The 25,734-nt window shown below is 59.0% G+C and overlaps 1 protein-coding gene across 2 annotated transcripts; it reads right to left on the reverse strand.

Annotated features, from left to right (window-relative positions):
* Positions 1 to 56: 56 nt before the first annotated feature.
* FMNL1 (formin like 1) lies at positions 57 to 25,734 on the reverse strand. Of its 2 annotated transcripts, XM_059998760.1 has the most exons (27): positions 25,543 to 25,734; positions 16,158 to 16,241; positions 14,489 to 14,602; positions 13,673 to 13,746; positions 13,236 to 13,319; positions 12,762 to 12,899; positions 12,447 to 12,464; positions 10,821 to 10,929; positions 9,773 to 9,849; positions 9,469 to 9,562; positions 8,519 to 8,593; positions 8,094 to 8,204; positions 6,849 to 6,998; positions 6,255 to 6,356; positions 5,823 to 6,075; positions 5,270 to 5,569; positions 4,944 to 5,068; positions 4,077 to 4,279; positions 3,386 to 3,620; positions 3,157 to 3,225; positions 2,542 to 2,622; positions 2,323 to 2,452; positions 2,024 to 2,187; positions 1,668 to 1,769; positions 1,424 to 1,519; positions 1,033 to 1,153; positions 57 to 524 (listed from the first exon to the last, which is right to left on the reverse strand). In XM_059998760.1, the coding sequence occupies exons 1-27, from the start codon at positions 25,669 to 25,671 to the stop codon at positions 421 to 423; spliced, it is 3,342 nt and encodes a 1,113-aa protein (XP_059854743.1). In that variant the 5' UTR covers positions 25,672 to 25,734; the 3' UTR covers positions 57 to 420. The 2 variants fall into 2 exon arrangements, with proteins under 2 accessions (XP_059854743.1, XP_059854744.1); XM_059998761.1 differs by lacking the exon at positions 12,447 to 12,464.

A 25,734-nucleotide genomic window follows, 5' to 3' on the forward strand; every position in this document is an offset into this window, starting at 1 on the left:
AACACGTTGCGCCTGGTGGGGGCGGGCACGGAGCGGACGCGGATCTTTTGCAAACGTCTTTATTAATCTTGTATAAAAATAAGGTCCACGGGGAGTCCCCGGAGTTGGGGCGGGGTGGGGGGGGTGGAGGGGGCGCGAGGTTGCACTTAATAAGTTACAGGCCAGGCTCCGGCTGAGGCTAAGTACGGCTATTGGGGGAAAAGGGGTGCTGCAAGCAGCATTTGGGGGGAGGGGCCAGAGATGCTGCCCCCAGTGGCCAGATGAGGGTGCACCCGCCTATCTGAGGTGGGCGCATGGTGTGGACCTCGGCGGAGGAGACTGCCCCGCCCAGCAGAGCTGAGGACCACCTTCCTTGAGTCCTGGCTTGCCACCTTCCCTGCACCCCCTCCCAGCCTCCCGGTCCATCTGCAGAAATAGTGGCTACAGGGAGAGGTCGGAGGTGACCTGAACGGGGGGTCCGGGGGGGCGCCGACGAGCGCTGCGACGGCCTGTGTCTGTGCGGATGTAGGGCTGGTTCCGCAGATCTGGTGGCGGAGAGGAGAGACATTTACCTTTTCAGGAGTCTGCCCAGGGTTGGGACACCACTCCAGGGCACAGGCCTCACCCCTCTAGGGACACAGGTTGTGTGCACGTGGGAGGGAGCCTGTTTGTTTATCAGACCTCCCTCCAACACAGCCCAGCCATGCATGGTCCAGGGGAGGGCAGCATGACTCAGTCCCCCCAAGGACCCCCAGGGCTGTGGGCAGCCACTGGGATCAGAGGCCAGGCCGCTGGGTACCTGGGGGCTAGAGGGGGATCTCCTCTCCCAGGCTGGCCTCACAGAGGAGCCTGGACGTCCTCTTGCCGGTGCGAGCAGTGAAGGGCACCGTCTTGAGCACTGAGGGTTGGAAGGGAGGAGGGGAGAGAAAGGGAAAAGGAAAAAAAGAAAAGTAGCAAAGAGGCAGTGAGGCAGCCAGACCCCCAGGGTTGGGCGGCAGATGGAGGACAGCATAGGACAGACCAAGGACGGGACAGGCCCCACCAAGTCCTCACCTGTGATGATATCTTCAATGGCCCCATCACGGTCACTCTCGTAGATGAGTGGCTCCTTCTGCTGCTTCCGTTTCAGCTCAGAGATGAGGTCCATCTGTTGCCGCCGGATCTTGGGTGGGGACTGGGGAGGAGGGCGAGGGTATATAGCTCCAACTCCAGGATCCCCTTCCCCCACTGTGCCACTAAACCCTAGACCATCTGCCTGGTCCCCCATGGTAAGAGGAGCTGGCTTGAGGAAAAGGAACCCATTTCCACCCCAGGCTACTGGGGCATCCTAGCCTTGGGCAGAGTCAGTCCATAAAAATAAGGGTGTGCAGGAGGGCCAGATCTTTGGGGTGAGGATACCAAGCATCATTGGATCCCAGTACTAAGCGCAGGGGCAGCTGCCTACCTTGGGTGCGGGGGGCTCCCCTTTTTCCGGGGTGTCGGTGCCCGCCTCCTGGGCGGCTGCTGCTTTCTTCCACTGTTCCACCTCCTGCTCGGCTCTCTGAGGGGCCAAGGCAGGTCTGCGTAAGGGGAGTCCTCCCTTCCCTATCCCGCCCCCCAGCAGAAATAACCCCTACCACTCCCACTGCCCAGGTGGAGAGGCTGCAATGCCCTGCAGGGGTCCCAGCCTGCCCACCAAACACACATACCTTATAGGCTTTGATGAAGCGACTGAAGAGGGAAAAGAACGTGGAGGGGGACGTGGTCTTGGGGTTCTCTCCGAAGTACTCCACCACAGACTCGTAGGCTTCCTGCGGGCACAGCCTGTCAGCCCCACCAGCACAGACCCCTCGGAGCCTGACCACTGCTCTGTACCCCCTTAAGACACTGGCCACTTCGTCTCTCCTCCTCCAGGCAGACGGATGCTCCCTCCTGCCCCATCCCCCCAAGGCGTCCCTGCTGTGGTCACAGCGCTCCAAGCCTTGGCTACACAACCCCACCTAGGTAGTCCTTCACCCCCCACCCCAGCTTCCCCACCTCCCGGGCCGGGTCAGCCCCAGCCCACCTGAGCCGTCTTGCTGTCTGCCAGCAGCTTATCCATGATGGGCGAGTTGGCCCTCAGGAACTCCTTGAGCACTGCGCAGTCATCCTGCCGCACAAACTCCCGCTGGGTCAACTCCAGGCCTCGCTGCAGGGAGCGCACGTCGGCCAGCACGCTGTCCAGGGACACTGAGTGGGAGGTGGGGCAGTAGAGAAGCAGGGACTCAGAGAGGCAGCATTCCCATCCAGTTACCTCCTGTGGTCCCGTTGCTTTCTCCCAACCTGTATCCGTCCCCAGGGCTGAGCCCCTCCCCCCACCCATACCTGAGCCTGCCTTGTCCAGAAAGTGCAGGTCGCTGTGGAAACCTGTGAGCTGTGGGTACTTCTCAGCAATGACCTTCACCAGGTAGTGCAGCAGCGTCTGCTTGCGGTCAGTCGACTTCATCTCCAGCAGCTGCAGCGAGGACCTTCTGTAAGCCCCAGGCCACCAGCCATCCCCCAGCCCCCGGGCCAGGGGACCCCCTCCTTGCCCCGCCCCCTCACCGCATCCAGACTCTGGAGCCGGAAGCCATAGGCTGCCCCACGCCTGCTGCTGTTCATGTAGTTGCCGAAAGCCAGGACGATCTGCAAGAGGCGGGGTGGGGGTGGCAGGGAGAGCTCAGCCAGGTGCTGGGGCTGAGGAAACCCCCTGAAGTGTAAATTGCACAAGGAGAAAAGGTGGTAAAGAGCAAGCCCTGCACTCAGCATGGATGCCTCAGGTCCATGACGCACGCATATGCGTGTCTGACACGTGTGCACAGCCAACACCATGGCACACCCAATTTTGTCACCTGTCACCTTACCCCAAACTGTGCTGCCAACACCTCCTCCAAGGCTGTGGGGTCACCATCCCCCTCACAGCCATATCTGTTGGTTCCCCGACAACACGATGCTCTGCTAATGAACCCTCAGGCAGGGTGTGAGGTGCGCTGTTGTAACATGGCCCCCATCCCCACCTTAGCTTTGCCCTTCTGAGCCTGGATGTTAGAAGTGGGAACCTTATAGTTGTTGCATCCCAGGGACTTAGGGCAGGGCCTGGGTCTCCCTCTCACACAACCCAGAACAGGCAAGGCATCATGGGTTGGCCCCGCCTCCTAGACCCTTGCCCTAGGCTCTCACCTCCAGGATCTGGCGGAGTTTGTCCGAGGACTTGATGGACATTGAGGCTGCAATGATGGCATTCAGTTGCTGGGGGTGGGATGGGGGAGGCATGGTAAGTTGGGGCGAGAGTGGGGGGAAGCCTATAGGAGGCTCAAGTACTCCCAGATGCCCTCTTGGAGACCAGGCTGCAAGCTGCCTCCTCCCCAATCCCAGCCCAGGCCGCATCGCCCTGCCAGCCCGCGCACACCGGCATGAGCAGCTGGGCAGTGTCTGGGAAGTTGCCCAGGAAGGTGAGCGTGTTCATGCGCTCGGGCAGGCGGGGGATGCGGCTGAAGCGCAGCATGAAACGGTCCTCCTCTGACAGCTCCTCTATGGGTCGCTGCTCCCGCTCGAAACGGGCAATGAGGCTATGTTCATACTCTGTGGGCAGGAAGCGGGTCAGCAACTCCAGGAAGTCCAGGCCAAGGGTCTGTAGGTCGTACCTGTGAGGGGAGGGGCCGGTATCACTCCACACTCACCAGTTCTTGAGAGCAGGACCACTCCTACCCCCTTACTTGATTGAATAAATGAACTTAACTATTTGCTATTGCCAACAGCTTCAGGGAATAAGAGGTAACAGTCAAGGGATGCTGGGACCTAGGAAGCCCGGAGTCCCAATCATACATCAGTGGCGGCGTCCAGGCTGTAAATGCTTGGGCCTCAGTGTAAGGAGGCAAGAAGGCAAAAGGAACATCTCCATCTGGGCACGGACTCACAGTATGACCTCAGTTTTCTTAACTGAAAATGGGAACACAGTTCCCTGCCCTACTCTCCGACCAGCCCTGGTATGAAACTCGATGGACTCTGTTCCATAGTTGGGGCTCTTTTACTATCTGCCTAACAACCCCGGCCTAGCAGAGGGGCTGCGCTACCTCTAAGCCTGGGGCAGAGGTACTCACGTCTCGATGGCCTGGCAGATGCGGTCCGCCCCCAGGTTGCCCTTGCGCAGGGTGATGGCCAGGTTCTTGGCCCGGTTGGCCTCGATGAGCGTGGCTTTGCTGGGGGCCTTCTGGGATGCCTTACTCTTGAGGGTGCTAAGGTCTACATTGGGGCCTTGGGACTTTGTCTTGAACTGCTGCTCAAAGTCACTCATGTCCAGCTCCTGAGGGTGCAGAAAGAGGAGGTGGGGCTGGGCGGGGCCGGGGGCTGGTGCGTTCCTGGCTGAGCGCCGTGCTTGGAGCTAGAGCCATCTATCCAGCCCTGACCAGGCCACCAGCAGAGAAACAAACCAGTACGCAGCCTGACCATGCACCTTGATGAGGGATACAGGCGAAGCACATGGAGCACCAAGGAGGGGCAGGAACAGCACCCCATCCAGGGGACCCAGACTCCAAGCCGCTTCAGCTGAAGCAAGAGCCAAATTGGCCAGGGTTAAAAAGAGGAAAGGGAAGGGCATTCCAGGCAGAGGAACAGCATGAACAATGGCCTGGAGGCAACAGAACACAACCTTTCGGAAAACTGAAAGTGTAATTAGAAGGGCTGAGGCCCTGGTTGTCTGTGGGAAGGTGGTGGGAGAGGGGCCTGAAAGCAGGAGAGAGGCCAGACTTAGGGGAGGGATGAGCCCCTCTGCAGGCATGGAGGGAAAGCCTCCAAGGGAGCCAGGACACACTGCCTACGAGATGCACTAGTCCAGTTTAGTTTGACCCCCATTCCTGGGTCTCCATAAAATGGGGTAGAGGAGGTGACCACCCCCAGTGCCCAGCATGATCCAGGCAGGTCCCCCCCTTCTCTGGTGCCCACACTGGCAGCAAGGCAGGACCACTCACCTGCAGCACCTTCTCGTCATTGAGCTCAGTGAAGACAGTGCCTGTGATCTGATTGGGTTTCAGGGCCACCCAGTTTAAGAGGGGCATTCTGAACTTGGTCTGGATGGGTTTCTTGGCCATCATTCCTGGGACAGAGAGGGAGTGGTCACTGGGGCAGTAGTGGGTGCCATGGCTGGAAGGAACCGGGGCCCAGGCCCAGTGAGGACACACAGAGCAGACTGGAGGCAGTAGGAGGCCCACAGACAGAGGGTCCTGGAGGATACTGAAGCCAGAGTACCCCCCACCGCACCCCCGCCTCGTCCCCATGCCCTGGGCAGTCTACTCACCCGGGCCCATCTCTGAGCCAGGCCCTCCAAGAGCAGCCGAGGGACCTCCCGCAGGCGGTGGGGGCGGTGGAGGCACCGAACCGTCAGCGCCCGTAGGCAGCGGTGGCGGCGGGGGTGGGGGCGGCTGGTCTCCCGGCAGCGGCGGCGGGGGCGGGGGCTCCGGACTGCCTGGGAGGGGCGGGGCCGGTGGGGGCGCCAGGGGCGTGGCATCCTGCTGGGAGGGGAGACCAGGTAGTGGGGGCGGCAGCGGCGGCGGTGGGGTTGCTGCTCCGGGAACCGGCTCTGCTGCAGGTGGGAGTTCTGAGCCCAGCGAGAACCGAGGAGGGGGCGGGGAGAAGGGCGTGTCAATTTCTTAGGTTGAGGGGTCATGTCTCCGCCTCCCCGCCCTACACATGCGCACTGGGCTCATTGCGACCCACCCGCACCTGCCTGAGCCACGCCCACAATCCAAACCTACCCCTCCCACCTCTCCCCGCCTGAGATGTCCCCAGGCTCCTCATGCACGTCCCGGTTCTGCCATTCCTACCCCACCCGGCTTGAAGCCCCTGCACACCTGGGCTGGGGGAGCCGATGGGCACCCTCGGAGTCGGGGCATCGCTGCCGCTCGGAGTTGCCACAGCGACCGGGAGGATCTCGATGGAGACGGCATCCCCGGGCCCCCTCAGGATACGGATCAACCCCTTTTCCTCCAGCTCCTCCACCTTCAGCTCTAGCGCTGAGGGCCGCGCCGGGGCAGGGGCAGGCACTTTCTCAGGCTCAGAGGGACCTCTGGAGGTGCCCATGGGGGTCGATTCACTGAAGCGCTCCTGCGAGCCGCCGGTGGGGGGTTAGTAACCACCGGCAAGCCTGGCACAGAGCCCCCATTTTCTTGCCGGGGTGGAGGGAGGTGTCAAGCCTAGAAGCCCCAAATGGTCTGTTCTTGGAAGTCCGTCCCACCCCTGGCCCGGCCCACCCACCCCCCAACCCCCCGTCCCCCCAACCTCACCCGCAGGGTCTCCAACTCCTTTCGGGTCTGGCTTAGCTGCTTTTCCAGTTCTGCTATCTTGGCCATGGATTCGTTCTCCGCGTCCCGAAGCCGCTCTGTCAGCTGTGGCACCAGCACATGGTGAGCTCCCACCCGCAGCCGGGCATTGGCATGGGCACCGAGGGGGCGGCACCAGGCATGCCTGCCTGGAGGGCTAGGGGAGGCTTCCGGATGTGCTTAGCCCTGGGGTGCCGCGGGGCAGCCGAGCCTGGCACTTGAACCCAAGTAGGTGAGGTACTGAGAGCACTGAAGTGCTCTCAGGAGGGGAAACCAAGGCACCACCGATGAGGGAGGGAGCTGGCAGGGGCCCCAGGCACCCAATTCCACCCAAACCAGGGCCTGGGGTCCGAGCACCTGGAGAAGAGGAGACCTGCCTTCCTCAGAGGTCCAGCCCAGTGGAGGAGCTCAATGAATATTCATTCATGGAGAAAGGCACCCAAAGGATTCAGGTGAAACTCAGGGGCCCCCAGCTCATGCCTAGAACCAGTGGCCGATATCCGTGTGGGGCTCTGTGGGCCTACTCTGTGCTGGGCCAAGTTCAGGAGCAGCTCTCACCAGGGCCACCTGCTCCTGCAGCTCCTCCACGTGCTCCAGCACAGCATTCTTGGTCTCAGTGTCCTCCAGCAGCGCACCCACATCAAAAACATTGTCCAAGTAGGCCTGAATCTGCACCTGCAGCTTGTCACTCTCCGTGAGCCGAAGCCTCTGTCCCCAGATGGAAGGCTCAGGTTGAGGCCTGGTGTGAGGGATCTTTCCAGTACCCCCATCACCACCGGAGCCCAGACAAAGGGGCCTGAGCCCTAGCCCACTTCTGTTTCTTTATTTTTTATTGAGATATAATTCATATACCATAAAATTCACTATTTTAAAGCGTACAATTCAGTAGTTTTTAGTATATTCACAAGGCTGTGCAAACCATCACCACTATCTAATTTCAGAACATTTTCATCACCCCAAAAAGACACCCTGTACCTGTTAGCAGTCACTCCCCATCCTCTCCTCTCCCAGCCCCTGGCAACCACCAATCTTTCTGTCTCTATGGACTTACCTATTCTGAACATTTCGTATAAAGGAAGCGTACAATATATGGCCTCTGTGTCTGGCTTCTTTCACTGAGCATAATAGCGTAATGTTTTCAAGGCCCATCCACGTTCTACCATGTATCACTACTTTGCTCCTTTTCGTGGCTGAATAATATTCCATTGAATGGACATATCACCCTAGCCTGCTTTTCACCTTTTGTGGATCCTGGCTTTCAAAAATCCAATCCCGAAGGCCCTGCTCCTCTGGGACGCCTCACAAAGAAATCAGAAGAAAGCTACAACCTCTCTGCTCAGGCTGAGCCACGAAGTACCAAGCCCCTCTGCCCATCTTCCCCAGAGCGAGGAACTCCCCCACGACCCAGCCCCATACAGCATGAGCCAGCTCCTGCTCTGGCCCAGTATCTCTGTGCTCCCCAGTGTAGGCCTATCTGAGTCTGGTGCTCCCAGAGCCAGACCGAGGGCCACCTAGAGCCCGTCCTAGCACCTGCGACAGCAGCCCCATGGTCTGAGTGCCTATTTTGCGGCAGGCTCTATACAGTTACGGTCTTTATTATTGCTACGATTCTCCCATCTTACAGATGGGAAAAGTGAGGCTTAGCGAGAAGAGACCTATCTAAGGTCACATGAGCTAGGAGGTGGCAGAGTCAGGATTTGAACCTTGAACCCAGGTCTGCCTGACCCCGGCATCTGTGCTAACCACTGAGCCATCCTCTGCAGCAAGCAAGTGGTTAAGTCCTGGGGGGAGTGCAGGGCTCACCTCCAAGTACAGGTCCAGGCCCAGGTGGGTGAACTCATATTGCAGGAAGACGCGGAAGTTCATGTTCTCCACCGAATGCACCACAATGTTGATGAATTGCATGCAGGCCACCTGGGAGGTGGGGCAGTGAGCAGGTCTGTGATCCTCTTGGTGGGGGGTTCTCAGTGACTTCCACCCCCCCCCCAGTTTAACCCCAAGTCCCCCACCCTTGCCACATTTCTCACCCCACTGATCCAGCTTTGTCCCACCCATATCTCTCCCACGTACCCTCCTCCCAGCCTCCCCCTCACTGACATCCGCCCCTCCCCCACCAACCACTCAGTCCTCATATCTGCAGGAGCTGAGCCCAGATCCCAGATACCCAGGCTCCTAACTGCTCCTGGCACCCTAGGGTGACCTGGCCCAGGCTGGGCTCCTGAGCTCACCATGAAGTCAATGTTGCTGTCCTCGTTCCGGAAATATTCCATCAGCTTTTCAAAGCGGTGCTGCTCCCCACACACCTGGGTAGGAGGAATGGCTGTCACTGAGGTCCCAGTGACACACCTCCTAAGCTATCTTCCAGCTGCCCCCTTTATGCTTCTGTGAGCGCCTCTCAAGTTAAATCTAAGTCGGGCCATGTCACTCTTCTGCTCAAAACCTCAATTCCCTCTTGATCTCTCACAGCCCTCCCCAACACTGACCCATTCTGGCCACACTGGCGTCCTGGCACATTCCTACCTCAGGGCCTTTGCACCTGCTCTTCCACCTGCCTGATGTGCCCTTACTCAAGACAGCCACCACATCAATCCCTCACTTCCCTCACAACTTTGCTCAAATCTTACCTTCTCAATGAGGCTTCCTAACCACCCGGCAACCAGTTCCCCCTCCCCTGACAGCTTCCCTGACTTTTTTCCCCAGAGCATTTACGATTTCTTCATAGACTGTGTAATTTGCTTATTTATTATACCGCTGATTATCTGTCTTCTACTGCCTTCTTTGTTTCTTGTGTTCACTAATGTATCCCAAGTGCCCACTCTGTGCCTGACACATTGTAGCCCCTTGACGAATATTCATTAAAGGGATGCATTGATCCTGTGCTGCCTTATGCATCATATTCTCATGCAGCTACTTCTTGCGAGCCTGTTAACCAGAGTCAGCAACTCCGAGATGTGTGGATCAAGGCCAGTTTGAGCAGAGGTTCAGCAGATCCCCATAGTTGTCCCTGTCGCCCCAGGCAGTGCCCCTGCGTGACCCTGTACCTTCCCTTCAGATGAGGAAACTCCCCAAATACCCACCCAGCGTCCCTAGCTGTCCCCAGCAGAAGCCACAATTGGCAGCAACAGGGCTCCAAGCAACACTAGAGGGCAGGTACATGTTTGGGTGGGGGCTCCATTACCTCCTTGAAGTTGTCAAAGGCGGAAAGGATGATATCGTGTCCTCCCCGAACCAGGCACACTGCCGCCAGCAGCTCCAGCACCAGAGCCTTGGTTCTGGGGAGAGAAGGGGCAGGCTGTCCCTTGCGAACAGGCAGGCCCCACAGCAAAGGTGGATGTGGGCTTGGCTAGGGGGGAGGACAGGGGAGCTGATGGGGTGGGAATGAGCCTGGGTAGTGGTCCTGAGAACTGAGGGGACAGAGTAGGCAAGGGGTGAAGTAGGAGGAGAAACTAGACATGGAAAAAGGTTAGGGGCCTGGAAATCACCTAGGGTTCTTGTTGTTGAGGCTCAGAGCAATCTCATTGACACAGGCTGGGTGGTTCATGACGAGGCTGAAGCCAGACTGGGGAGAAAGGAGAGGTCAGCTCCTCCAGGCAGACCCCCAGGGTTCTTTTTTTTTTTTTTTTTTGGCTACGTGAACCCAGGCCCCCGGCAGTGAGAGCGTGGATTCCTAACCACTGGACCACCAGGGAATTCCCAGGAAGTTCTTTATATCCAACCACGACCTCCTGGGTGGCAGCCAAAGCCTGGTCCCTCTTTTTAAATACCTTTGTCTGGGACTTCCCTGGTGGCGCAGTGGTTAAGAATCCGCCTGCCAAGGCAGGGGACACGGGTGTGATCCTCAGTCCGGGAAGATCCCACATGCCGCAGAGCAACTAAGCCCGTGCGCCACAACTACTGAGCCTGAGCTCTAGAGCCCACGAGCCACAGCTACTGAAGCCCGCGCATCTAGAACCCGTGCTCCGCAGCAAGAGAAACCACCGCAGTGAGAAGCCCACGCACTGCGACGAACAGTAGCCCCGCTCGCCACAACTAGAGAAAGCCTGCACGCAGCAACAAAGACCCAACACAGCCAATAATTAATTAATTAATTAATTTAAAAATAATAATAAATAAATAAATGCTGTTGCTCAAAAGCCAGTGTCAAGACTCAGTACCTTGGACAAAGTGAGTCCTTTAAGGCCAGCTGAGTGAGGGAGGAACGGCTTCACCAATCACCCCTCCAAATGAAATAACCCAGAGGCTGCTCTCCCTGGTGTGCAGCCTTTCTTAGTGGGGTGCCTAAGCCCCCACGTGAGGCATAGCCATGCCCCCAGCCATGTCCAGGGTATTCTAAGGGACCTGACCAGGAAGGTGCAGAAATCTGGGCTTCCCCTCAAGACTCATCAGCCTCAAGACCCTGCACTAACAGCCCAGATCCCCAGGGTTCTCCAGTGGGGACAGGGTGGGGGACAGTTGGTCCCAGAACCTCGGCAGCTTAGGCAGCCCCCAGGGAGGACAGTCAGTGTCAATGCCCCGGGCCCACTGACCAACCTGGTAGTTCATGATGGCACGCAGACACATGATGCAGATGTGGACGTCATCCTTCTGGCTGATGATGCGGGAATTCCTCAGGGCCTTCCTGCTATGGGCCGGAGTCAGCCTGGGCAGGTGGGGAGGAGGCAGCAGGGGTCAGAGTCTCAAACCCAGCTTCCTATTCCCCCCTATCACTCAGATGGCCACTGGAGTAAGAGGGGGCACATCTGGAAACGTCTGCTTCCCGTCCACCCAACCAGAGAGGCCAGCTGAGGGCCAGAAGTCTTCCTCAGTTCTTAGGCCTGGGGCCTGGCATTTCCGGGGGGGAGGTGAAGAGGGGGGGGTCAGGGAAGCAAAGACCCCCTAACATCGACTTGGTATTAAAAAGGGTTGCTGGGGCTTCCCTGGTGGCGCAGTGGTTGAGAGTCCGCCTGCCGATGCAGGGAACACGGGTTCGTGCCCCGGTCCGGGAGGATCCCACATGCCGCGGAGCGGCTGGGCCCGTGGGCCATGGCCGCTGAGCCTGCGCGTCCGGAGCCTGTGCTCCGCAACGGGAGAGGCCACAACAGTGAGAGGCCCGAATACGGCAAAAAAAAAAAAAAAAAAAAAAGTTGCTGTGTTGTGGGGATGGAGAGCTTATAGAGGGAAAAGACCGCCAAAGCTTGTGAACGGCCATGAAAATACTCTCCACAAGGTGGCGCTCACAGCCACGTGAGTTTACCTTGCATCTTGACAATTCAGACAGCCATGGGTCAAATCCCAGCTCACTGATTACTAGGCATGCATGTTACTTAATCTCCCCGGGCCTCAGTTTCCTCTTTTGTAAAATAGGAATGGTAATAACAGTACCTTCCTGATAGGGTTGTTGGGACTATGAAATGAGCTTAGAACAGCGCCTGGCACGTAGTAAGTGCTCTATGAATGGTTTTGCTGATTTTTCGCTAAAAGAAACATGATTTTTTCCATTGTCGCAGAACCACCAGTCAATACTGGAAGGCCCCACTCCTCGCTCTTCCTGCCACATCTCCCTTTTCCCGTCATTGCTCAAACGTGCCTCTGACTCTTTGCTTGTGCTGTTCCTTCTGCCTGGAATGCCCTTGCCTGTTCCCACCACTGCTTCTAAAGCCTGTATCCAACTGCAAGACACAGTTCCAATGTCATCTCTTCTGGGAAGCCTTCCTGGTGCCCCAGGCAGTGGCCACCTCCCTACTCAGAGTTCCCAGTCATACTTCCATGACAACCTGTCACACACCGTCTCCTACTAGATGGAAGGCTCCCAAGGGCAGGGTAATCTGTCACCTGAGAATCTACCACCATGCCTGGTACATAGTAAATGCTAAAAAAAAATGTTTGTTGAATGAATGAATGAATGAACAAAGAAATATATTGTGAGAGTTTAGAACTTAAGATGAAGTTGGTTTCCTAGACCCAGAGTGGGAAGGAAGGTACCTGGGGTCCACATGAGGCTCCAGGGCCATCTCCTTCCCTCTCCCCACCTCCCAGCAGGATGTCATTAGTTAGGGTGGGCTGACGTATCCGAAGCAGCTGAATCCAGGGGTGTCACCTGAGTTGAACACCTCACCCAACCCCACCACCACCCTGGAAGCTGACCAGGCATGCACCTGCCCCTAGGTGGCTACGTACCGGGGAGAAGGGGGGCATCTGGAGTCCGCATGGGAGAAAACAGGGGGTTAGATGATACAAAAGGGGTCCCACCGACCCTGAAACCACCCCTCTTATCTCAGATCCCACTGAGGTTCCAGCCTCTAGGTGCACTCCAGAGGCCTCTTAACACACACATTTCCCGAGCCCTGGGTGAGGCCCTTACTCTGATCCCCGATGCCAGGCTACCCCTCTCACCACCCCCAGGGCCCTGGTGGAGCAGGCTGGGTACAGCCGTCCAGGGGTGAATTCTCCATTCACCCCGCCACCTGCCACCCCGCCAGGGGGCCCACATACTTGATGGTCAGGTGGCGGCTCTTGGGCTGTGGCAGCAAGGATGAGGGCGGGCCCTTGCTGAGATCTTCCACCGACTGCTCCAGCGGCTTGCTCTTCTCAGAGCCCGGGGCCCCATTGTCTGTGCTCTCCATGTAGTACCTGTGGGGGTTAGACTGGGGATGGAGGCCAACACTGCAGGGCACCTCAGAGGGGGTGGGGGGAACCCAGGGAGAGACAGAGCTGCAGGAGAGACTGGGGGCGGGCGGAGGAGGCTGTGTTCTTGGCGCTGTGCTGGGCCTAGCAGGTCCCAGCTGGCCACCGCAGGCCACCTCCCTCCCCGTCCACGGCAGGCCGTCAGGAAGGGGCCTTGCTCAAGCCAACTGCAGGGCTCCAGGGTGGACCCAGGCTAAGTTGCCTGGAAGCGGCCCGAGGAGTGGGCGAGGCGCAGGAAGGCACGGACTCTGGGGGTGGGCACCAGGGCAGGGCCAGGCTTACGTGACAGAGCACTGCACGAAGGCCAGGTACTCGAGCAGCACATCCAGGCCACGGTTCTCCTCGTTGAGGAACTCCTGCACCCACCTGCAGGGCACAGGGCTCCCTGAGTGCCGCCCAGGAAGGAGGTCCTGCCCAGTGTTGGCACAGAACGGGCACAGCAAGGGCCCCTGGGCTGCCCTTTCCCAGGAAGACAACAGCCTTGCAAGACCCAGTGACGCCAGGCGATGATGGTAGAGGCCTCGGGCAGGACCCACAGCCCAGCCATGCCTCAAGGGGCAGGCAGAGGGTGGGCAAGAGAGGACACCCAGCCTGGAGGGGGCCCATAGGCACAGCCTCTGGGGGGGATGGGGGGATAAAAAGGGGAACCCAGGGGCTGCCTGCTGCCAGAGCTCTCCCCCTCCCCCGATCTCCCCAGGGAAATCTGAGCCCTTGCTCACCCAATGTGGTTGGTCCTCAGGGAGGTCTCCAACTCCCGTAGCACCTGGGTGGACTCCTGGACTCTCCTCTTAAACTGGGAGCCAAGAACAGGGGAGTCTGGTGGGTGGAGCGCAGGCCTCAGCCCACAGTGCCTGCCCACCCCGACAGCTGGCCTTTCACACTCGGCAGTCTAGACCACCTCCACACACCTGCCCAGCGGAATAAGCATACTCAGGCCACACATACGCCCCCCCATACAGACACACAGGGTGCGCACCACGGCCACGCACAGACACGAAAGAGGCACACACGTCTCTAGACACAGACACACAACACGCGCGTGCACACACACACCCATATATGAGGACAAAGGGTACACACACATTCAAACATGAACACCCTGGGTACACACACACGTGCATATCCATACACAAGTACAGTGGGTACACAGACATAAGATACTCACATATCCACACACAGACACATGGGGTACACACACACACACACACACACCCCTATACAAAGACTCAAGGATACACATACATCCATATGTGGACACAAAAGGATGTACGTAATACACACACGCACATCCATGCCTATGCACACACACTACACAAGTACACACAAGTGTACACATCTGAGTACAACTAGGAGCTGCAGAGGAACCCGTGAAAGTGCACGCCCAGGGCACTCTCAGTCCCCTGTGAAAACGCACACACACGCGTCCACGCACCCACAGAAGCCTGCAGAAAAGCCTATACATACAGTTACTCCAGCTGCCCAGAGCTTGGAAAGTGCAGAGGGAAAGGGACAGAGAAAAAGCGGGCGACATATACCCCTAAGTTGGACATCCAATCTGCTGCTACCTTGCGGCTGACCCCACCGATTTCCAGGTAGCTCTTCAGCTTCTGGATATAGGCTTCAGGGGGGTTCTTGACCTGAAACCGCTCCTGCGGAGATGGAATAGGATGTACAAGGGGCAAATGGCCAACCCTTGTCCCAGAGTCCCTTTGTCAGCTCCGACCCAAGGTCCCAGGCTGCCTTAAGACCCCCCTGAATACCAAAGGCATAAACCCAAACATTCGGCCTACCACTTGAAAAGACCCCAGTCCCCGGCCAGGCCGTCCCTTGGTTTATGGCCACAGGCCTAGAACAGCCTGGATGGAGTGTGGAGGGGTCAGTCCAACTATACACCCCACCCTGGAGGGGGAGACTCAGGCAGGCCAGTGACTGACACCCTCCCAGCCCTGTGCCCTCCCTGGGCCACATCCCAGCCCAGAAGTGGGAGTACCAGGAGGAAGAACACTCTGGAAGGGCCTTATGAAGCGCCCAGCTCCTAGCAGGATGGGGGCCCCTCCCGCAGGGCTCCGCCCCAGTCGTCGTGTTCACCTGTGTGTGTGAGTGCACACGCGCGAGCACGTGACCTGTGCTCAACAAAACAATCCTTAACTCCCCCACCCCATCCAGGGCTCCAGGAGCCACTCACACAAGAGGCAGGGGCCCCACTAGAGGGCCTCCACCCAAAGGAGCTCCCACCCTTCCCAGTCCAGACCCCTCAGATATGCCTAGCCACCCCCCTCAACCTCCCACTTCTCCCAGGCCTCTGTGAGCTCAACCTGAGATGCCAGGCCAAAGGGGCAGGGACCCCTACCCCAGCCCCAAAGCCTCCGGAGGCAGCTTCCCACCTTCTCCCCATAGCCCTGCCCTCACCCCCCAGACTCCCGCCCTGCCAGCTCATCCCATCCTGGTCCACTAGCAGAAGCCGAAGGCCCAGCCCTGGCTCCCAGGAGAGGCTCCCTGCTCCCCAAATCCCCACCCCCAGCCTCCAGGGCCACAGGCCCGCCTCCCTCCCTCTCTGAATCACTGTGGCAGCCAGGCCCCTCCCTGCCACAGCAGGCATCCTCCCTGCTACCTCAGACAGCAGCCCCACAGCTGAAGGGGCCGGGGCAGCCAAGAGAGCCACGAAGGTGGCAAGCCCAGGCAGCGACTGAGAACCAGGAGACGGGGCCTCTAGTCCCTGCTCTGCCACTCGGGAGCTGGCTGACTTGGGGAACAGCTCCTCTGGATCCAAGGTCAAAGGAGGACAGGAATTCCTGACCCTCCTCCCCACCTCCCACGGGGTGGAATGAAGATGTCCAGCCCTAGGGCTGTCCCTCTCTTCCCCAGCCCAGAGCTGGAGGGTGGACAGAGCCTGCCCTGGGAAGCTCAGCAAGGAGGATGGGGACACGGCTCCGGCTGCCCCGGCCAGTACCCTGGACCAGCCCCCGTCAGCTCTTCAGAAGGCAGACCCAGCCCTGCTCGTGACTCATAAGGTCCCTGGGGAGGCCCAGGCCCAACACAGGGGGATTCCAGAGTCCTGCACATGCCCTCAGCACCCTCCCCAGACGTTACGCTGGCCTCTGGGCAGGGTCTTGGCCCTGCGGCAGCGTGGCAGTGTCCCCTCTCCTGCCAGCCCCAGCCTGGCCAGGACAGGGCGCCCCGATGACGGCATGGGCCTGTGCCCACCTGGTCACAGATGAGCTCCCATTTCTTCTCGTTGTCATACTGGCTCAGCAGCTGGACCTTGTCCGGGGGCAAGTTCATGCAGTTCTGGGGAGAAAGACGACAAGATAAAGATGCTGAGTCCGGGACCCTAACCCGAGGGGGAGAGGACCACTAGAGGCCAGCTCCCTAGTAGGCCTGTCATTCACATGAGTCCCGTCACCACCTCACCCCCGGAAATAAGTAGCATTAGACCACGAGAACACCGAGGCCCAGAGATGGAGCACCTTTCCGAAGGCCCAACAGCTAGAAAGTGACACTGGGATTTGAATCCAAATCTGCCTGACGCCAGGGCCTGGTCTCCATCACCCCTAAATCGCCCCCCCCGGGCACAACTGGCACGGAGGCAGGAGCATGGGTTCGCAGCCTAACTTCCTGGGACCTCAGGCACCTCTGGGCTCGTTTCCCCACATGTGATAAGGGGGTACCATCTCTTCTCCCATCTGCATGGGAAGCTAACAGGGACCGTCTCTGGCCAGGCCCAAGTGTGGCCAGGCGTGGACTGTGCCCCGTTCCCACATGCCACCAGACAACACGTGTACGTGGTCCCAGCCCAGGGCACCAGTGTCTCACAAACACCACAAAGCCTCTGCAAGGACAGCAGCCAGCAGCCCCCGGCCCTCTCCAGCCCCCTCCCACTTGGTCACTTTGGGACAGACCGAGGGAGATGAGGTCAGATGGGCAGGGAGTTCCAAGCAGGTGCATGGTGGCTGCAGGGCCCAGGTGGATTCCAGGGGAAGGTCACCCAGTTACAGGAACCAGGGAGAGCAGCCAGCACGCTGGGTCTGTGGTGCTGGTGGCCCAGGCTGGGACTCCCCTCGAGAGCTAAGAAAGGTCAGCACTGCTCTGCCTGGGTCCTCCTCCCCCAGCCACAGATGACAAGGGTACAATATGCCTGCCGAACTTCTCCCCACAGGACAGGCTTAGTGTCTCTCCTGGTGCTACGGAATCACCAGGTGCCACCAGCGCTAGGAGCTCCCTGGACCCCCAGGACTTGGCGTGTCTCCCTAAAAGAACCAGCAGATGATGCCCGTTCACCCCGATTCAGTAAACCCCAGGTTTATTGAGGGTCTACTATATGTCAGGCTCCAAAAGACAGTTCTGGCCCTCGAGGAGCTTAGTCTGTACTGGGGATGTGGGAGCCCCAGGGAGCCCCAACCCAGGGTAGAAGAGGCCCCTGTCACCAGCTCTGATGGCTCAGACTACACATCCTCAGTCACGTGGCCCTGAGAGGAGGCCACAGCTGGAGCAGAGAAGGGGCCACACCCACCCAAGGCTTCTCAGCCAGCTTCCCCTCCCGGGTGCTAAGCCTAATTCGGGGTCTCCGGCCAGACCTCACCCCGAAAATCACTGCCTTAGGTCGGCCCCAGGCAACAGGAAGCTTTGTACCCTCTGCCCCGGTTGCCCAAGCTTTCCGGCCCGGGCCCCACTTGAGAGGTGAAACTGCCCACCCACCAGGCCCTCCCGCCCCGGGCCGGCTGGGCATGGCGATACGTCATTCCTCTCCCCCGTTGCGAAAGTGAGCCCAGATTGAGGAAACCGCCTGCGGTCTCATCGGCTGCCCTCCCCCAACCTGCCAACAGCCAGGACAGCTCCTGCCCCATGGGAGGGACTGCCCAGGAAGGGGCCCTGGAGCCCAGGGAAGGATGTACCTGGCCAGGGAGGCCTCCCTGGGGCCATTCTCTGTCTCTGTCTCTCTCTCTTTCTCCCTGGTCCCTCCAGATCCATCCCCACCCTACAGAGACCCAGGGTGGGGCAGGGCCGAGGTGGGGGTGGGGGCCAAGGCTGAGGGGGGTGGAGGAAGCAGAGAGAGAAGGCAGGCGATGCCAGAGCGGCCAGCACGGAGGAGGAGGTGGTGGGGGGGGGGAAGGAGGGCGCAGAGGAGTGCACGGAGGAGGAGGAGGTGGTGTCGGGGGAAGGAGGGTACAGAGGAGTGAGGGGGAGGGCTCAGCAGCTGAGCCTTAGAGGGGATCGCGGCTTCCTGACGCGGGTCCTTCTGGGCTCTCACCCACCCTGGGGACTTGCTGGCTCCAGGAATGGCCCCAGTGGCGCTTCTAGAGACAGCAACTAATCATCATAATGACTCCAACGACTGCGGTGCCAGCTTTGCCCGAAGGCTTACCAGCCCTGCTCACACATGGCAGCCTTCCACTCTCACCACCATTACTGGCACTGCTATTAGTCCCATCCCACAGGTGCAGCACAGATTAGTCCAGTCACCTGCCCAAGGTCACGAACCCAGTAAGAGGGGAGCCAGGCTGACTTTGAGCCCTGAGCCAACCCAGAACTAGCGCCCAGGTCCACTCTCCCAGTTCAGCCCGCGGTTATTACTGGGGAGGGGGAGGTCTCTGCTGGGTCAGCGCCCCGTCCCAGCAGTGGTGGAGGGCAGGGCACCCCTTTGCCCCTTCCCCACCTGGGCCTCCTCAGGCCCCCGGGCCTACATGCCAGCCTGCCAGACGGGCTAAATTTAGGCTCGGAAATCAGAAATAGCTCTGACAGCGCTGAGCACTAATTAGCAGCTGTTCCTCGGCTGTGCCCACAGAGGAGACGGGTACCCGAGGAAGCAGGAGAGGGACCAGCAATGCCACTCACTCAGAGTGGGGTGAGGCCATCCTGGAAACAGTGACAGACCCCCAGACTCGGGGCCCTTAGCAAGGAGGCAGGGGACTGGGAGACTGGGGACTGGGAGACAAGCAGAAGGTTGGCTGATGGCCCTCAGATGGGACAGGGAAGGACCAGGAAGTCCAGGTGTGCGTGGCGGGGGGTTGGGGGGGCGCGTGCGGGGGGAGGGAACACCCGCCTCCTGTGGGGGGGTGCGGCTGTGATGTGGAGGAACCCAAGCGGGATTCAGGGGACCCAGGCTCTGGGCCCACCTAGCCTGACTGCTTCTTTGTCTCCTTGAGCCTCAACTTCCTCCTCCGTAAAATGGGCACACTTCCCTCCTACCTCAGACTCACAGGGCTCCCGGGAACCCTTCAGTGAGAAGCTGTGTGGGGTTTTTTTGTTCGTTTGTTTTTGTTTTTTTTAACATCTTTATTGGAGTATAATTGCTTAACAATGGTGTGTTAGCTTCTGCTATATAACAAAGTGAATCAGCTATACATATGCATATATCCCCATATCTCCTCCCTCTTGCATCTCCCTCCCACCCTCCCTATCCCATGCCTCTAGGTGGACACAAACCACCGAGCTGATCTCCCTGTGCTATGCGGCTGCTTCCCACTAGCTATCTATTTTACATTTGGCAGTGTATATATGTCCATGCCACTCTCTCACTTCGTCCCAGCTTACCCTTCCCCCTCCCTGTGTACTCAAGTTCATTCTCTATGTCTGTGTCTTTATTCCTGTTCTGCCCCTAGGTTAGAAGCTGTGTTTTGACGTAATAATACTCTTCAGGGACGTACCACTATGAAGAGGCATGTCACAGGTTGGGGGGGGTCAGGGGAGTCCACTGAAGACCCCAAGGTGAGGGCTGTGTGGCGGACAGAAGTTGGTGAAAACATTCGGAGAAGCGGACCTGTCTCCAAGGCTTGGCCAGAAATGAACTGAGCCTCCAGCTTCCACCCGCTGCTGCCCTTCACACTTTTCGAAGAGGGAGATAGGGTTCACCTCTCAGGGTGTGGCCAAGAGAAGGAGCTGTTTCCCTGCTCCTCCTATTAGAATGGGTGGGGATCATTCCCCTGCTTCCCTGCCCCCTCTCTGTGTGTCAGAAGGGCCTCCAGCCCTGCACACCCAAGGCCAGCCCCTTGTAAGCGGCCCCCCATCCCGACACTGACATGTGGGCAGGTGTCCCTGGAGACTGAAGGGGCTCCAGCTACATGTGGACACAGTCACACCCTCCAGTTTCACTTTTAGTTTGAGCTGAGACTACGTCCCAACCCACCCGCCCACCCTCTCCCTAGGAAGCCCAGCCCTTCAAGCCCCAGGATGCCCTTGAACTTAGGCACCAGCCCGTCTCAGACCAGCCCCACAGGCATTCCACAGCCTGATGGATCCAGAAGCCAGCCCTGTCCCCCGGCCCCACTTCCCCATCCATCTCCCCTGCCCACCTCTACATGGCTTCAAGCTTGGTTTTAGAGCTCTCAGGGCATCTCCAAAAACAATCAGCGTTATCCTCTTTTAAAAATTCTGGTATATGGATTTTCTAGGGCTCTTATAAGCAATCCCAGGCTTAGAGGAGGGTGTGGGGTAACCCAGCCCTAGGGTGCTAAGAACCCCAAAAAGTTAACAGCTTCTCCCGTCAGGGTTGAAGGGTCCCCATGGCAGGAACAAGGGCAAGCAGGGTAGGAGTCAGGGCAGGCACTGCCCTTATAATCCAGGCTGGTAGGAGAATAACGACAGTAACAATAATTAATATTCCCCCGAACATTCAATCCGTGCTAGATGCCATGCTAAGGGCTTTACATCTATTAACTCATTTAAATCTCAACAACAAGCCTACACAGTAGACACTATTATAATCCCCTTGCCACAAACGGGAAACTGAGGCACAGAGCCATTAAGCTGCTTGCCCAAGGTGACCTAGCTGGCAAGCTGGTAAGAAGACTCAGTTTCCTCGGAAGAAGGAGCGCTCAGAGCAATGAGAAACATGGGTCCCGGCCTCCCAGGGGTCTTCTGCAGACAGCCTGGCCCCCGCGCCTGTCTGAGGAACCAGGAACAGCCGGCCCCATTTCCTGCCACCCAGCACCCTACATTTCCTGTTGTTGCCCACACTGAGCTCTTACTCACTGGGGAACCCCCCCTCACCAGCACACCCTCTCTCTGAGGGAAGTGGAGGCCTCCCCACCCCTCCCCATGTGCACACAGCTACCGTTAGTGCCACCGCTGCCCCACCCTCCAGGAGAGGTGGGCCCTCCCTCTCGTGGTTTCCGGCCACCAGGCAGTTTTCATCTAGGCCCCTCTGTGGCTGACGTGCTTGATGGCAGGGAGGGCAGCCTGACCTGTGACTGCTGAAGACTAAAGACAGCACCCTTGGTTGGTCTTGGAAACGGAGGTGGGGGGAGGGAAGAGGCAGGGTCTGGGCTCCTTCACCTCGAAGGGCCCCAAGATGAAGAGGACCAGATCAGCCTCAACATCATCCTGTCCTCACAGTGGACAGTGTTAACTGAGCACTTGTTCTGTGTCAGGCATTGTGCTAAGCGCTCTATTTAATCCCCTCAACTCTAGTTAATCCCTTCAACAATCCTAGCAGGCTGGCATATACCCTTTTCTTTTTGGGGGGCTGCACTGCACGGCCCGCGGGATCTTAATTCCCCAACCAGGGATGGAACCTACGCCCCCCGCACTGGAAGTGTGGAGTGTTAACCACTGGACCGCCAGGGAAGTCCCTGGCATATACCATTTTTATTATCTTTTTACACGGGAGGAAAACTGAAGCTCGGAGAAGGTGGGTAACTCGTTCAAGGTCACACAGGTAGTAAGTGGCAAAGACAAAACTCAACTGCCAAACTTCATGACCCCAGAGCCCAGGAAGCTACTCAGCCTCTCCTGTGAGTGACCCCTGCCCTTCTCAGAGGCAGGGAGGGCTGAGCCACCTCCCGGGGCTCCATGTTCCCAGGAAAACCTTAGAGGTGGCCCAAGAGCAGCCCCACCTGTTCCTGCCCGTCTCCCCCAGCTCTTTGCCAACTGGTCCCAGATGTCACTGTGAGTCATGCTACCACATCCATGTGTTTCCAGGGGCAGCACGTGCCAGCGCTGCCTGCTGGGAATGGCACCCCACGGCCTCTGCCCAGCCCAGCCTCTGACACGGGGCCACAGCCCCACTGGGATCCTCCACGTGAGGCCCCAGAGACGGGAGGCACGGGGCCTAAGCGACCCACAGCTCCATCTGCCCCACCCCAGAGGAGGGAGCTGCCTGAGCGGGCAGCGCCTCGGTCACAGCCTACAGAATGGAGACGCCCCCCTCTGCCCTTCATCCCCAGTCCCAGCCCCAGCGGGGAAGGAGCCCCCCGAAGAGCAGGACTCCCAGCACCCACACCCTGCCGGGGACCGCCCTGACCTCCCCACGCAGCCTGGCCACATGCTAAGGGCACCCCAGGCCGCCAGGCCCCATCAGGCAAATTCCTCTCCTCTTGAATGGCAGCATCACTTGGCCTCGAGCACATCACGGCGCCTTCCCTTGATCCCTTTGCCCCTGAGTTACAGGCGCCTCCCTGCCCAGACACATCGGGGGTGTCCTAGGCCAGGCCGTAAGCCTGGCAGTTCTAACAGGCCTGGAAGGAGTGCCCTGCCACCCCAAACCCTGACCCCTGCAGGGGAAGGCCTGAAGAGGCTGGAAGACGCCCAGCGCTCAGCGTGGCGTAGGAGAGGCGAGAGCACGGAGCTCGGTGCGCAGGTTTTCCCACCATCGCGGCAGGCAGCCGTCACTCCTCCACTGTTGCTAAGGCAGCAGGTGGAAACCCTGGATCAACCTGCTCTTCCTCCGCACCACCATTTAAGCAAGGGCACCCCTCTCTCTCAGAGCCTCCCCAGAAAAGTAGCTCGCACCACCCATTCTTGCATGGGAAAAAGGCTGCCCAGGGGGAAAGGGAGAACAGCACCCTCGTCTCCTGTCTGGCAGTGGGCCTCGGTCGGGATACCCCTAACCCATAAGAGGAGTTCCACAGCCAGAAGCCAAGGAGTGGTTTTAGATTTCAGGATCCTACCAGCCACCAGGGATGAAAGGGCTGAGCTCCAGTGAAAGGAAGAGGTTCCCTGGGGCCATGTGACTAGATCCCAAGGGGAGGGCTATGCTTCCCCCTTCCAGACTGGGGGATCCCTGGGGGTGGGAGGCCCACCACTCAGCAGTCTGAGGCTCTTCTCCTTTTATTAATTTTTTTTCCTAAGGATTTTATATTTATTTATTTATTTGGCTGCGTTGGGTCTTCGTTGCTGCGCACGGGCTTTCTCTAGTTGTGGCGAGCGGGAGCTACCCTTTCTTTCATTTTCTTTCATTGCGGTGCGCGGGCTTCTCATTGCGGTGGCTTCTCTTGCTGCAGAGCACAGGCTCTAGGCGCTCGGGCTTCAGTAGCTGTGGCTCGCGGGCTCTAGAGCGCAGGCTCAGTAGTTGTGGCGCACGGACTTAGCTGCGCGGCATGTGGGATCTTCCTGGACCAGGGCTCGAACCCGTGTCCCCTGCATTGGCAGGCGGATTCTTAACCACTGCGCCACCAGGGAAGCCCTCTTCTTTAGACATTCACTGAGGACAGGGCTCAGCTCTGGCCCAGGAGGCAGTGCTCAGATGGAGGCTCTCCCTGTAATCCCCGTCACTGGGACTATAGTTTTAGCCAAATCTGCATCCACCCCCCCACCTCCCCCACCCCACCCCCCCACCAGCCTCAGGCAGGGGCCAAGGGTATAGTCCCAGGGCACGGTGGTGAGGAGTGCCGAACGAGGTTCTTAGCCAAGTGACCTTGGGTTGGGTGCCTTCTGTGAGTACAGGACATGGGACAGGCTGACCCATCACCAGGAAGAAGGGGGAGGTGTAAACACACTGGGGTTCCTTGGGGAGGGGGGCGGTGAACCCCAGTGGGCGCTGCTGCCCTAGATTTCTGCCTAGCCACCACCGCTTTCTCCACCGGGACACCTTCGGACCCCTCTCTGGGCCTTCACCCTCCACGCCCCGGTTCTCAGGGACTCCCAGCGGCACTTAGCGTCAGACTCAGCCAATCGGAGCTAAGGCCAAAACACACGCAAGCGCGGCAGTCAAGTCCTACACAGGCATCAGAACCTCACCACTTGACTTTTGGATTTTCCGGTGGTCTGAATTACTCACCCAGCTCCTCCCCCTTAGGTGTGTGTAACAGAGAACGGACTGGGACCTGGACTTCACCCTGAGAGCCCATCCCCCCCGTCCATAGACACACACTTAGGGGGAAAGTCAGGCTGGCCAAGGTCCAGGGATCCACCACCAACTCAGGCTCCCCAGATGGCCCCCAGAAACCGTCTATCTCATTCTTCCCCCTCCCCCTTCTGCTCCGCTCAACTCAGCTTTGTGAAGACATGGATTTGGGGAAAGGGAAGCAGGTGGAGAGGTGGGGTATTTGGGGACTAGCCTGATGTGAGGTGTCCCTCAGTGTCCCTCCCTCTCCCCGAATCAAACAAGGTGCCTTCACGGGGACAGCTCAGACCCCGCCCCACCCTACAGCTCCTTCAAATCCCTCCCAGCCTTTCTCCTGGGAGGGGGCATCAGACAAGACTTCCTGGAACTGGGAGGAGGGGCCACACAGGGGATCTGGCAAGTAGGGCCTCAAGGCAGGCCAGGGGAGGGGAAATGATGTCAAGGAGGTGGAGAAGACGAAGAATCAACAGGGCCACCAGCCTGCGTGGCTCTGCTGCCTGCCTCTACCTCGGCCCCACCCTCAGACCTGCAGTGCTAGCCTGCTCGGACTTGGAAGTGCCTCTGGGGAAAAGCACGGCCTTATTTGCCTGTCACCCAGGGTCTGGCAAGGGAGCTGACAGCAGACAGGCCACCAGGCAATTAGTTAGGGAAGGAGCCTGGGACAGGGTTGAGATAGGGAGAGGGAAGTGAGAATGAGTGGCCATTTCCCCTCCCTTCTTCTACCAGGTCTTAGAGAACCTGGCTTTGCTCTGGAGCCCCTACCCACCAAATCCATCCCAACTGCCTCTAGGCTCAGTGGATGGCTTCCTCCCCGGTGGCCTAGTCCCCAAGCCCCCCAATCCCCTGGAGCAGGTGACAGTGAGGGAGAGGGGCTTCCAGACTTTTGCTCCACCCCAAGCCAGAGTGACCAACCCATCCTGACCCCGCCCTTCCTAACCTTCATCCCTCCAGTGGGTGTGAGGGGACGCACAAGATAAGGACCCACAGACAAGCTCTCCCGGACATGCAGTGAGGGAGAAACACAGACACCCCCAACTGCATGATCTGACAACCCAGCTCCCAGCAGCTCAGGCACCAGCGGATCAGGACCAAACACCTCTACTCAGTTTCCAGCTCCTAGGAGGTTAAAATATAACCCCTTATGTCTTTGACCCTGAGACACAAGTAGATGCTATTGCACCCTGTGGCTGGGCCTGCATGCAGTGGGGAAGGGGGTGCTCCGGGACACCTCCCCACCCGCGTGCTGCGCTCCCAACTTCCTCACAGGACATTTTTGTTTAGACCTTTAGACCCAGAAGCGCTGTGGGAGGGGGTATCTTGGGGAGGGAGACTGGACGGTTGCAGAAGAAAGTTTTGGGGGGAGAGTGCTAAGTCACTTTTTAAGAAACCACTGTCACTCCCACCCCCTGGAGGGGCCGCCACCAAGCTGCCGGAGATCTCCAAGCGGTACCTGAGCCCCCGGGGGCGGGGACGCGTGGCGAGCCCCTGCCGCCCCCCGCCCGCGCCCCGCGCACAGCGGGCCACACTCACCAGGACCCGGTTAAACCTCTCCTCCAGCTCTCCGGCCGCGGGCATCGGCTGCTTGGGCACCGCGGGATGCTTGGGGGACAGCGCTGCGGGGCTCGCGGGCTGCTCCGCGCTGCCGGCCGCGTTGCCCATGGTGGTCCCCACCCAGTCGGCCAGACGCCTCCAGCCTCGGAAATCCAGCTTTCCCGGGGAGGG

Source organism: Delphinus delphis, chromosome 19 (genome assembly GCF_949987515.2).
Source record: "Delphinus delphis chromosome 19, mDelDel1.2, whole genome shotgun sequence".
In the NCBI taxonomy this organism is placed as follows: domain Eukaryota; kingdom Metazoa; phylum Chordata; class Mammalia; order Artiodactyla; family Delphinidae; genus Delphinus; species Delphinus delphis.

What these genes read in the sequence shown, in the direction of transcription:
- FMNL1 (XM_059998760.1), bottom strand. Translation starts at nt 25,671, where the DNA reads ATGGGCAACGCGGCCGGCAGCGCGGAGCAGCCCGCGAGCCCCGCAGCG. An exon ending in CTGAGGACCAACCACATTGG is followed by an intron (nt 13,320 to 13,672) that starts GTGAGCAAGGGC and finishes TGTGCCCTGCAG; the next exon opens with GTGGGTGCAGGAGTTCCTCA. An exon ending in AACTCCGCCAGATCCTGGAG is followed by an intron (nt 2,623 to 3,156) that starts GTGAGAGCCTAG and finishes CGCCTCTTGCAG; the next exon opens with ATCGTCCTGGCTTTCGGCAA.